Here is a 13,518-nt window from a genome sequence, read left to right on the forward strand (position 1 = left end):
GAAACATTTTTTACCACTGTTTACCCAGGAGTTTGCAAATTTTATAGTATATGCAAATATGGGAATATCAGTTATTTGTGTGTGTGGTTATTCTTTCTTTACTTACGTGACGTAAAAAAACAAACGATTGCGTCATCAACACTGACTATTCATGGTATTTCAACAATTAACTCAGTCAATTGTTTGTTTTCACTTGTATGTATTAATTCTAAGACGAAGAATTTACACAGTTGTTTAAGAAACTTCTAAACTTTTTTTTATTAATATATATGATGTAGGTATTCAGTATGATGTAAGTATAACATGTAATGAACATAGATATTATACTTATCATGTACCTACTAGAAAATTTTGGCTTAAACGGATAAAAGCGTGGAAATAATGTCTTAAAATCAAAAATGTGATAGTTGTTCAAGTTTAAGCATAATAAATTCAAAAAATTCGATACCTAAAGAACCCATTAAGCAGAAATGCTACGAAAACCATCACAGATTCGTTGACATAATTTAAGAACAAGTTTTACTGCTCAAAACTTTCTTTCATAAAGTAAAAAAAGTGCAATTGAAAATCTTGACTCCTCCCACATGTGGGTTTCTTAACATTATTTTATGTAGAAGACACTTCTTGATTTTCTGCCATTTCTCACGACTCTAAACGGTTTATAAGATGGGTTCTACGGACACGAGATCCGGTTGACCTATTTTGCTCATTTACAAATTTGACTTCACTTTTTAGGTTCTAAGCAAGCTGATAATTTCAGCTTAATATATCTTTTCATTTTTGGCAGACATACAGACGGACAACCAAAAATGTACTTTTTATGAGATTTTATCAACCTATACCAAAATTTTGTTCGTAGTATAAAAATGTCAGTAAAATTCTTATAGGTACTTCACGTGTTAAATATCGAAAACTTTAAAAATTTATTGCTAACGGAGACTAAAAATTTAATGCATCTAAAATTTCTTAAAACTGTATTGCATTGAAAACTACTTTGGAAAATATCGTTAGAAATACTTTAAATGAAATATTAGTTAATATAGAAACACACAGAATTAGGATTATGTCCGCTAGTAGTATGAACTAATAGGTCTTTATAAATGTAGTAGATAAATTTTTCCATTAGAAAAAAGATTTGTAATACTTTGTCTGTTAATTTGAAACTATATATACATTACAAGAAAGCAATAATAGAAGGAGTTCACTAAAATAAATTAAAAATGCTACACAGGACTAAACACATAGTTGCAAGTCTATTTATTATCCTGATTAAATGCAGTATTTTAAATATAATTCACACAATATCAGTTTCCTGCAGTACCAATAAATAGTATCACTAATGTTTTTATTCCTGACAAACTATAATAATATATCGGATATGACAATTTTATAATAAATTATAAAAAAACAATAAATTATTCCTATTGTTAAACTAATATAAAGTTAAAAAATATAGTCAAGTTACGCTTTGAAAAATAATATTTAAAAAAAAGAATCAAGTTATGGTGGATATGGACTTTAGAGACATTACGAATATTCCTGCCAATAGTTTTTTGATAATAATTAATTTGTCTGCATTGATAAATTATAGTACAACGGCCGGAGTCGAGCCCGCTTAGGCATAACAAACTGAGCCACTTGGATTTACTATTTTATTTATCTATAAATATATAGGAGACTTTCTATAGATCTATATAGATAGATAGTCACTCATCACGATAGCTCTGGAACTATAAGACCTAGAGACTTGAAATTTGGCAGAAATATTCGTTTTGCCAAGTAGAGGTCAGCTAAGAACGAAATTCCACCAACAAGGGGGGTTGCGGGGGTGTTCATGAATAAAAAATTCATATTTTTAAATTATGGCTTTTAATAGTTCAAAACTTGGTCAGAATGTTTTAAATTACATTTAGAAATTTTTTTAACCTTCGGAGGGTAGAAAGGTGTAGCGAGAAAGTGGGAAGGAAATATCGAATATTTACAAATATACCTAAGTGGGGTATCAAATAAAAGAGCATGACGTGTACATTACAAAAATGTTATCCAACGCGAGGAAATGTGGAGGGAGGGGTGCAAGTGAGGATGTTGCCCAGCAAAGCGGGTATATTTTACGCCACGCAAAGCGGGCGGGTAACAGCTAGTAAGTTTATAAAATTTTGAGATGCAGTGACTTTGCAAGATGAACCAATTCTTAGATTTTCCGTCAATTTCCGATGATAAGGGATTTTGTTTCACCCTCGAAAAGGATTTAGTTTTTGAACTGACTTGTCGACTTGTGATTCCTTGTAAAACATTCCTTAATGTTTTACTAAAAAAATAATGGGATGATAAATCAATTTTAGTGAAAGGACCTTTCTGGGAATATAGTCTCTATAGATTGATAATTCATAAGTTGGCGTGAGCAGATGGCTCAATGGTCAGTCAGCATTGTTAATCGATATGAATACGGGGACTCAAAAATAGATAGTAGTTTCATTGTCATTTTTTTGATGGCCATAATGAAAATGTAAAACTTTTGATTTCAATTTTCGGTATAAAATTCATGACCTGCTATCCAAAAGTTAATAACATAAAAATTGAAGAAAACTTTAAATTATCTCTTGCAATATAACACATACACATAAAATTTAGTATTTGTGAAAAAAAGTATTATCTCTCGTTGTTCCACGGGCATTAAAACGCATTAGCATAACTTTTGATATCCAATGAGCTCAGTGCAGTATTATATATAGTGAATGTATGCTCTCTATAATACTGGTATGTTCTATAATTTATTTTACCATATATGATTTATGATTTTCCATAAGAATAGTTACGATATTATGTAATCAAATTATATGTTACATGTTTTTTCAACGATATAGGAATAGTTTTTACGTTCATACGAAAATGGAGGTACTAAGTTTATTGGAGAATAAACCTCAACACATTTCATTTTAGAATAGGGGATAATCATGATGTCAAATTGGCCATATTACCCACACTGAAAAAAAAATTATAATAATAACAACGTCATCCCGAAGTTGGCCGTTTCATATACAAATAAAGAAAACATATTTTCAAAAAATTGCCTAACGATTGGAACAAGTACAGCTAAATATTTGTATTTACAATAGAAGGAGATTAATTTAAAATATGAATTCATTGATACAAAATCACTGAAGTTAAATAATCAAAATCATTACTTCTATGAAAGAGATTATATGAGTTTAAATGAGTTTAAAGTCATGTATTTTATTGATGGAAAATAAAATTGTACTTAGGTGGAATATATAATCGTGTAAATAAAGCGAACCGATGAAAGATAGAAAATTTCTTTGCGTTTTTCTTAAATAAAGGATTTGGTCATCATAATCGCATATCTATCATGTCTAGTCCATATGTGATTGAGCCAACTATATGAAGATTGTTGTTACTAACTTACAGAAAGTTTGAAATAAGCTTATCGATCATTTTTATAACATATACCATTTTTTGGTACATATGAAACAAGCATCGATAGCGCTGTTGGTTAAACTGTAGACTTAGGACACTAAAATCAATAATAATCCATATATTGCTGTTTCAATTCCGAAATCTTTTTTTTTTTAAATTAAACCTATTAGCAGGTATAAATCGCCATATTTGATCTTACGATGAAGTTAAGACAACCTCATATCGGTTGGTATTAAGAAATTTTTGTTCAGTGCATAAAAATATATAACTAGACTTGATTCCATGACAAAATTAGAACGTGAAATTAAAATTGATTGATAAACGAAGAGGTTATAAGCAATAAAAGATTGTCCATCTCCTTTTAGCAAAACAAAGTTTTATGTGTAATCTCTATTTCCGCAGGAACAGGAAAAGTCTCCCTTACATAAATAAGTTCAGGTTTGGCTCTCAATAATTCGGCAAAGTTTTACCGTTTCGGTTATCCTATTCCGATTCTACTGAATTAAATAATAATTTCTTCTACAAATAGCAATGGAATATATTAACATTAGTTTAAATGTATACAGAAGTCGTTTGAGTATTTTACAAATATTCTTCTTTAAAATTGGTAATAAAACTTCAAGCAATTTGTTATATTGTAGATAGGCTTATTTTTATAGGTTTGGTGCTAAAAATAAATCCACCGTTGACATATTTACTTGAAATTCAGTGAATATAAGTGTTACTACAGTAAATAAGCCGGAAAATACCATCAAATGTGGAAAAGTGGTGGAACAGCTCCGATTTCAAAAATTTTTTGTGTACGTGTCCCTTATACCTCTAGAAACATTCAGCCGCACTAACCTTGGCATAAGAAAAAAAACTGAGAAAGTTAGGGTAGTTTTCCCATCCCCAAATTGTAACAGTGAAAACAAATCAATATTTCACCTCAAAAATCGTCTTCCGAGGGTTTTCGAGGTCGCTGATCATGAATTCAAGGTTTAAAAACAACTGAAAATGGTTACAACCCCATTAAAACTGCCCCTAGAAGTGTCAATAATTAAAAAATTTTGAAGATTTTGAATTTGACCTCGGAAATTGTCTTTCTGCGGTTTTGGAAGTCGTTGATAATGAATTTGAGAGTAAGAAGCAACTGAATGTAGTTCCAAGCCACCCCTAAAAGCCACCCCTAGAGGATACAGAGATAAAATTTAAAATTTTTAATCGAATATCGTTTTTCGGGGGGTTTTTGGCATCGTTGATCACGAATTCAAGGTCAAAAAGTAACTTGAATGGTTGCAACCCTATTAAAACTACCCCTAGAAGTGTGAATGATTAATAAAATTTGAAAATTTTGAATTTTTTTAAATGTTTATCATTTTTACATCTGGGGGTAGTTTTTTTGGGGTTGCAACCCTCTTCAGCTACTTTTTGATCTTAGATTCGTAATCAGCGCCCCCAAAATTACCCGAAAGACGATATTCGAGGAGAGAATTCAAATTTAAAATTTTATCTCTGTCACTTCTAGGGGAGGTTTTAATAAGGATGCTGTGACATTCAGTTACTTTTTGACCTCAAATTCATGATCAGCGACTCCTAAAACCGCAGAGAGACAATTTCTGTGGTGAAATTCAGTATTTTCAAAATTAATATATCATTGACATTTCTAGGGGTAGTTTTAATAGGGTTGCAACCATCCAAGTTACTTTTTGACCTTGGGTTCGTGATCAGCGGCTCCAAAAACCCCCTGAAAGACGATATTCGAGGAACAATTTTAAATTTTTTCTCTGTCACTTCTAAAGGTGGCCTTTAGGGGTGGCTTGGGACTACATTCAGTTGCTTCTTGCCCTCAATTCATTATCAATGACTTCTAAAACCAGAAAGAGACAATTTCTGAGGTGAAATTCAGAATTTTCAAATTTTTTTTATCATTGTCACTTCTAGGGGTAGTTTTAATGGGGTTGAAACAATCCTCAATTGCTTTTTGACCTTAAATATGTGAACACCGAACCTCAAAGCTCCACGAGACACGATTTCTGAGGCAAAATTTTGAATTTAATAAAGTTTTTGTCTCTATCACTTTAAGGGTAGTTTTATTGGGGTTCCAACCATATTCAGTTGCTTTTTAACCTTGAATTCGTGATCAACGACCTCAAAAACCCTCGGAAGACGATTTTTGAGTTGAAATATTGATTTGTTTTCACTGTTACTATTTGGAGAGTTTTGGGGTTGGGAAAACTACCCTAACTTTCTTAGTTTTTTTTCTTATGCCAAAGTTAGTGCGGCTGAATGTTCCTAGAGGTCTAAGGAATACGTACACAAAAAATTTTTGTAATCGGAGCTGTTCCACCACTTTTCCACATTTTCCGGCTTATTTATTGCACTATGTAATTGGGTTAGAAAATAATGTATTTTTTATTATTTATCACAAACTATATCTGAATATATTTTTATACAATATTTTAAAATCTTGAAAAACGAGATTTTTTTTATATTTACAGGTGTATTTTTATACCATGTATATATGAAATATATCAAGGTATACTAAGCTTAATCACAAGTTTGTAACGCATAAAATCACGTAATTAGTCCATTTTCGGTTGTCCGTCCGTTTGTCACCACGATTAGTCAAAAACGAAAAGAGATATCTACCTGAAATTTATAGCGTGCTTAGGACGTAAATAGTGAGGTCGAGTTCGTAAATGAGCAACATAGGTCACTTGAGTCCAAATGCTGTTGGGAAAAAAGCTTAAATGTAAAAAATGTTCCATATAAAAAAAATAAACAACTTTTGTTTGAAACATTTTTTCGTAAACATCACTGCTTACTCGTGAAAGTGCAAATTAGGTTAGTAAAATATAATATGTATACACGTATTGTATTTGTGTGTCCATAGATATTTTAAAATTTAATAACGGTAATTAAGAAATATTGTAAATCTTTAAACTTAAGGAAACCAAAATCGAAATCCGAAGAATACAGTAAATAATGAACTTAATGTCAATACTCCCACGACTTAAGAGGATCTTAGTAAAACTAAATTATCCGTGTTTTCACTCAAAACAATAATCATATTAAGTAAAGAGTTATTAAGGGTGTATACTTATATATTACTTCTAGACAAACTTTATATTACTTCTAGACAAACTTTTCAAACTGTAAATAAATCTTTGCTAGTTCTCATATTACTACTATTCATTCGAAACTAAATGATTATAGTTTTATATAATTACTGTATACAACTTTTATTCATAATTACTAAGATGTTAATGTCTATGCATAATATAAGTATGCAAAACGGATGAAAAGATTGAGATATAAGATGATCCCAGAGGAAGTTAATGTAATGGGGCTGCTTTTAAAAAACTTCAGTTTTACATACTTCCGCGGTTTCAAGGCCACAATATCCGAATCAAACCTTTTCAATGTGATATCCAATAAAAAATTACCATCACTCTCCATTATGTATATTTTTAATTTAACGCTGAAAATAGGTCTTTTTGCGACATTTTTTGATTGTTGTAATAGTTAGGTATTACACAATAATTAAAAAATTTGAAAAAAATGATGTTGTATTCTAAACACTTTAAAGAATTTATTACCGTTGGAAATTTATCTTTAAGTTATTTTTTCAATAATTTATACAATTGTTTATTAATAAAATTTTCTCAAATTTTCATTTTCATTGCAAACTAAAAAAAAAAAATTAATTTTTACCTTCGTGGAGCCTTTTTATACCATGTATATATGAAATATACATAGTATATTAAGTTTAGTCCCAAGTTTGTAACGCTTAAAAATAATGATGCTAGGAAAAAAATTTTGTCATAGGTGTTCATAGAATCACCTAATTAGTCCATTTCCGGTTGTCCGTCCGTCCGTCTGTGGACACGATAACTCAAAAACGAAAAAAGATATCGAGCTGAAATTACAGCGTACTCAGGACGTAAAATGTGAGGTCAAGTTCGTAAATGAGCATCATAGGTCAATTGGGTCTTGGGTCCGTAGGACCCATCTTATAAACCGTTAGAAATAGAACAAAAGTTTAAATGTAAAAAATGTTCCTTATCAAAAATTAAACAACTTTTGTTTGAAACATTTTTTCGTAAACATCACTGTTTACCCGTGAGGGCGCCAATTAGGCGGAAATTTTATAATATGTGTACAAACTATACACTAAATGTCGGTCGGTAATGCAGAAACCTATAAAGTCATTTACATATATACTATACTTTATAAGTTATGTATGTGTCACATGTTTGTATGTGTAATGTGATAAAGAAATCAACACTGACTATGCATGGCATTTCAACAATTAACTCAGTCAATTGTTTGTTTTCACTTGTTTATAGATATAGTTAACAAAATCATGTCAAAAGAGTTTAAAAAATTTAAATAATAATACAAATAATACTTTGTTTTTAATAACTTTTTGAAGTAAACCAAAAATGCATGATTTTTCTTTTTTGCTAGTAGATCTGAAATACTTTTGTTGCGGCTAAATATGATATGAACGAACAACTGAGCACAAAACAAAAAGTATTTAAAGCCTTTGAATTTTTAAAAATGGTAAAATAATAACTAAGTATATCGTACATGGCTAGTAGTAACTACTCGTAGTTTGTTTAATTCTAAACAGAATATAATATTATGTACCTCTAACTAAGTACCTACGTTAGTTAGTTTATTTTATGAAAATTGTTTTTAAGGGGTGTTGGCTATTTTATAGCAGTTCTCCTTGTAATTAATCTCAGTAGTTATTTTGAAACTTACCTATCACGTAACAAGCATTTATGTCAAAAATTTCTTATTTCAAAATGTCAAGCCAAAGTAGCGTTGTTATAAAATAGGTCGAACACTTGGTTCGACCGATTAATACATAAATTGCAATTCTAGTTGTTAATTTCACTTATTACAAAAACGAGGATTTATTAATGGGAGTTATTAGAAGAATTATTTTAAGATATTTTCTAACTAGAATATACTCTAGTTAACGATTTTATTAAGAGCCCACATCTCATCTAAACAACCTACGCGCTAGGTATACCATTATGGTTCGATTTAAAAAAATTTTCAACGTTTGTAATTTTAAGGTATCTCAATATAACCAATTCCTCGATTTAACAAATTTTTCCCTTGAATTGTCCATAAGAGTCAATGTAAAATACACTTTTACATTACATTGCGAAAATTTTTTGCCAGCAACGCCTTACAACGAATTTTCTACTATAAAAAAAGTGTAAATACTTCTAATAAAGGAATTTTGACCAAAACCTTTATATAACGTTCCCACCAATGTATAACCCTTCATCCCATAGTATGTGATTCATGATGCGACAGGAGCCGATACATGTATTTTTTTCGTAAATAAATCATTCTTGTTTGATCGAAAGTAATGTATACACTGCTGCTCCTCACTATTGTTAAAGATTCAAGTTGCAATGGCTCAGAATCGTAAAAGTTGTTCCTTATCAGTCGCAGAAAAGCGAAATATAATTAATTACCTTTTTATAACAAATTTTAGACCAACCTGACCTCAATAGAACAAGCCTCAGTTTAACGAATATTTGCTAGTTTTCTTCCAATTTGTTATATCGAGGTTGCACTGTATTTGTTGTAACTTGAACCCTCCAAATGGTGTGAAAAATATATTTTGATAAATAAAATTGCTATCCGATCTTGATGATATAGATATTTTTATACAAGTTACTAATTAATTATTTAAGGAACGGCTTATGTTCACTCCTTCAGTAGGCTTAGATGATTTTACGTAAAATGAATATTTTCCAGTTCTATGTTTTCATAAAATGTTGTACAGTAATTAACACAAAATTGATTTTGCTGATAATTTTTGATAAAAACTAATTTTGTTGTTGGCTAATTTGATTAGAACGTTGATGAAATGTACGACGATCTAGCTTGATTTTTGATTAGTCAGCCACGAGTCTTTCTGGAATTGAATCTTGAAATTAAAATAGAATAGCCGGCAGAGCTGCTAAAATATTACTTCATGAAAATGTTGTCGGTGATGTTTTCTATGTATACAGTTTTTTATAATCCTCTGTATTAAAGTAGGTACATCTTTACCAAAGTTAAATAGAATAACACAAATAAAATTTTTTGTATATTATTGCATTTCCATACAACAAAACCTAACCACTCTATTTTTTCCTTTATTTTTAGACATTTCATGGAAACAATGTTTTGGATAAAAATCAAGTGCTTATTTAATGTTTACGATCTCACTTACCGTAGCATAGCTAGGTGGTAAAGTGCACTGGGATCCCGAAGCTTGAGGGACCCCGAACAATTTTAAAAAAAAGGAGCAATCAGTCAATAATTGCTCCTGAAATGTTCCTTCAGAATTATTCTTTGCTCCACTTAAAAAAACACAATTTAAAAACAATTATATATCAAATATGTCTCCTAGAATGATCCTTCAGAATAAACAATTAATCCAATTAAATATTTAATAGAGCCAATAAGTTATGGCGTTAATTTCAAACAAAAATTGTACAAGTATTTGTAAACTACCAATCATCAGCAAAGGTCGAACAGTTCCAGTTACAATAAAATATTATCGAAGAAAATAACTATGTTGTTTTGTTTGTTAGAATTAATTGTATTACTTGTTTAGATAACATAAAATAACAAACATTTGTTATATAATATTTTTATTGTATTTCATAAAAATAATTGCAACATAGACTTAAAATTTGAACGTGAATAGTGTAACAATAGACATTGTGATATTGTTGAAAAAACAATTTGTGAGCATAATATCCCCATCACTAAAGTCACATTTATCTCTCTTTTAATTTGTTTACCATGTATATATGAAATAAACCAAGGTATACTAAGTTTAGTCCCAAGTTTGTAACGCTTAAAAATATTGATGCTATGAACAAAATTTTGGTATAGGTGTTCATAAAATAACCTAATTAGTCCATTTCCGGTTGTCTGTCTGTCTGTCGTCGGTCTGCCGTCTGTCTGTTCGTCTGTCATCACGATTACTCCAAAACGAAAAGAGAAAGTAAGCTGAAATTTTTATAAAGTGCTGAGGACGTAAAAAGTCAGGTCAAGTTTGTAAATGATTAACATAGATCAATTGGGTTTTGGGTCCATAGGACCCATCTTGTAAACCGTTAGAGATAGAATAAAAGTTTAAATGTACCTTGAAAACAATAAACAACTTTTCTTTGAAACATTTTTTGTAAACATCACTGTTTACCCGTGAGAGCGCAAATTATGCGCAAATTGTATGATATGTATTATATGGGAATATCAGTAATGTATGACATATATGTATGTGTAATGTGACAGAGTAATCAACACTGTCTATACATGGTATTTCAACAATTAACTCAGTCAATTGTTTGTTTTCACTTGTTTTTTTTTATTGTTAGATGCATTTTCTTAAAATGCGATTTTTACCTTTTCATTCTTCCGAAAACACGAAATATTGTCAAACAAAGCCCCTTTAAAACATGATTTTGTTTACTTGGAAAAACAGATTTATAAACCACCGTTCTTTGTTGGCGTTCGGTGCAATGCATAAGTTAACATTTTCGAAACTATGACTAAAAAAAATCAATGAAGAAAATATATGAAAATAGGTACATCTATTCTTTTTACATTTCGATCTAAGAAAATAGTATCAGGAGATTAATTAAATGCCTATTTTATATGTGCATTTTAATTAAGATTGCTTGTTTTAATTGAAATTAAAGGAAATGCAAATTGAATCAATATTATGAACTAGGATAGGGATATTTGTTTGTGAGGCCTAATTGGACGGTTATCCAAGGCACCCAAAATTAACAAATATACTTTTAATACCTCAAGAAATATCTTTATGCATATATTTTATGGATGTACGAGTGCCAGGGAAATTTTGGATAAAAGGCTTGATTTTCTTTTATATGAAGTTGGACTTAATCTAAATCAGTTCTGATAATTTTAGGAGCGGTTGCCCGATTATTTAAATAAATAAATGACTTCAAAAGTAGGCATGTTTAACATTGGTCTTATGGGAAAACGCTAGATAGATTATATTTTTTCATATATTTCTCCAAAACTAGTCGGTGGATATTGTAAAAAAAAAATTAAATTAAAGTTAAAACCTTTACAAATTATTGAAAAAAAAAACTCGTTGTACCCGACTAAAAATTTTAAAAATATATATTTTCAATTATGATGGTGAATTATGTTTTAACTTCAAAATATAAGACGAAAAGTTAGAATAATAATAATTTTTCGATATCTGGAGTAATTTTAAAAATATCGAAAATTGAAAATTTTGTTTAATTATTTAGCTTTTATTTCTTTAATGTTAGAATTCCAAATTATTGTATGTTGTATTCGGCCTCAAATTTGACGCGCCTAAAGTGCATTTTTTAAAATGCGTAGGCACGCTTGAAAGGACTTGTCTCATTTATAACATTTTTATAAGAGGGACATATATAATCAACACTGTCTATACATGGTATTTTAATTGTTAACTCAGTCAATTGTTTGTTTTTAAATTATTTTTTAATTAAATTATATTCCAAGAAATAAATATTTAAAAGTCTATTGTTACATCTAATAATCTTTTGCTAATATAAAGTAATTTTTCATTGGTTTGTGTTGCAGGTGAACATACAGAAGCAATGCAACGTGATATGGCCATGGGTGAAAACAAAGCTCATAGTCATCAAATTTCACAACTATTATTATTTTATATTGTATTTCTATTGTACATTTATTAAAAGATATGTCTGGTGTTATGCCATCCAATCCATACGAAAATTGTTTTACATGTAATAAAAAAAATATTCCATTTCTGTCCAATAAATAAGTTTCTCTTTTTGTAAGTTGTGATTTTTATTTCAATTCTTGTAAAACCTCTCAAGTAAATATCGTGGATATTAAAATTTTTTTAAAAAACACAAGACCTCATGCCTTAAGGAAGAGCTTGGGTTATTCTCTATTCTCACGTACACGATATAAATCAATTTTATGAAAGTATTATTTTCATCAACGTTTTCTACCAATATATTTTTCAGTTTTAGCACATTATCATGAAGAGAAAATGTAAAACTGTCAATACTGTTTCAAGCCTAGGAGGAGATTGTTGATCGTTAATCCCAGTTTTCAATTAAACCACTGTACAACTGTATGTTATGGACAAAGTGTTTGCCTTAGCCTGGTCCGTCCGTGATTTTTGGTTTAATTTTGAACTAGATCAACCTCTTTAATAATCTGATGGTTATAATGGTAACCAGAAAAAATAGACCACCTAAAATTAGACTGAAAAAATAGACTGAAAATTTTATAGGCCCGGATTATTGTTGTAATTACAAGTTGATTGGGTTGAGTTTATCGACTAAAGAGAAGTTAAGTTGGTTTTGTTCTGAAGTTTTTACACCTTGCGTTCAAAAATGAGACACTATTACAGAAATTATTTTTCCCGGTCTATTTTTTCCTAAATCCGGTTGTTATCCATAATATGACGTGTCCGGTAAGTTTTTAGATTTATACATATAAGCTAGTAATTTAATAAACGAGTTTGTCAAAACAGGGGGTTGATTTAAATTGGTTTTGTTTACTCCCACGCTCATAATTTCTGTTGCCAAAAAATTGAATTAAAAACAAACTTTATTAACATTGGCTATGGTTTGGCTAAAGGCTGGCAATTCAAGCCATAGTATATTAACGCCAAAGGCAAAAGTTATCAAGCCAAAGCTCATTTAAATTGCTTTGGCCATGGCTTGTTCAATGGTTGGAAAATCAAAGGTAGATTGCTCAATGCTGCCCCAAACTCGATTTCTATTTAAGAATGTATGTTAAATAGGTAACTCAAGACAAGTGAAATTGGGTGATTGACTGATAAATCGAAGAGGTGAGCACTTAGGAAGGAATTTTGGAAGTTTAATTACTAGGTGGGGAAAAAACCTATGTCGTTGTAAAAGCTACATTATCAGCGAATAACATAAAAACCCATGAAAAAAAGGTAAGTTTTATGCATGTTTTGTTATGCTCTCTTTATTTATAATGTTATATTGTGTATCACCAATTATATTTTCTTTTCTGCTCGATTGTTGAAAGGCGTTCAAGTTTATA

At 29.9% G+C, this 13,518-nt stretch overlaps 1 protein-coding gene across 2 annotated transcripts in view; it reads left to right on the top strand.

Annotated features, from left to right (window-relative positions):
* LOC123297577 overlaps window positions 1-12,269 on the top strand; it is a 161,006-nt gene extending 148,737 nt beyond the window's left edge. For both annotated transcript variants that reach the window (XM_044879300.1, XM_044879301.1), the window contains exon 6: window positions 12,049-12,269. In XM_044879300.1, the coding sequence (XP_044735235.1) occupies window positions 12,049-12,164 (116 nt within the window). In that variant the 3' untranslated portion in view covers window positions 12,165-12,269. The remainder of the gene's footprint in view (window positions 1-12,048) is intronic.
* Window positions 12,270-13,518: the final 1,249 nt, after the last annotated feature.

Source organism: Chrysoperla carnea, chromosome 4, assembly GCF_905475395.1.
Source record: "Chrysoperla carnea chromosome 4, inChrCarn1.1, whole genome shotgun sequence".
Classification (NCBI taxonomy): Eukaryota; Metazoa; Arthropoda; class Insecta; order Neuroptera; family Chrysopidae; genus Chrysoperla; species Chrysoperla carnea.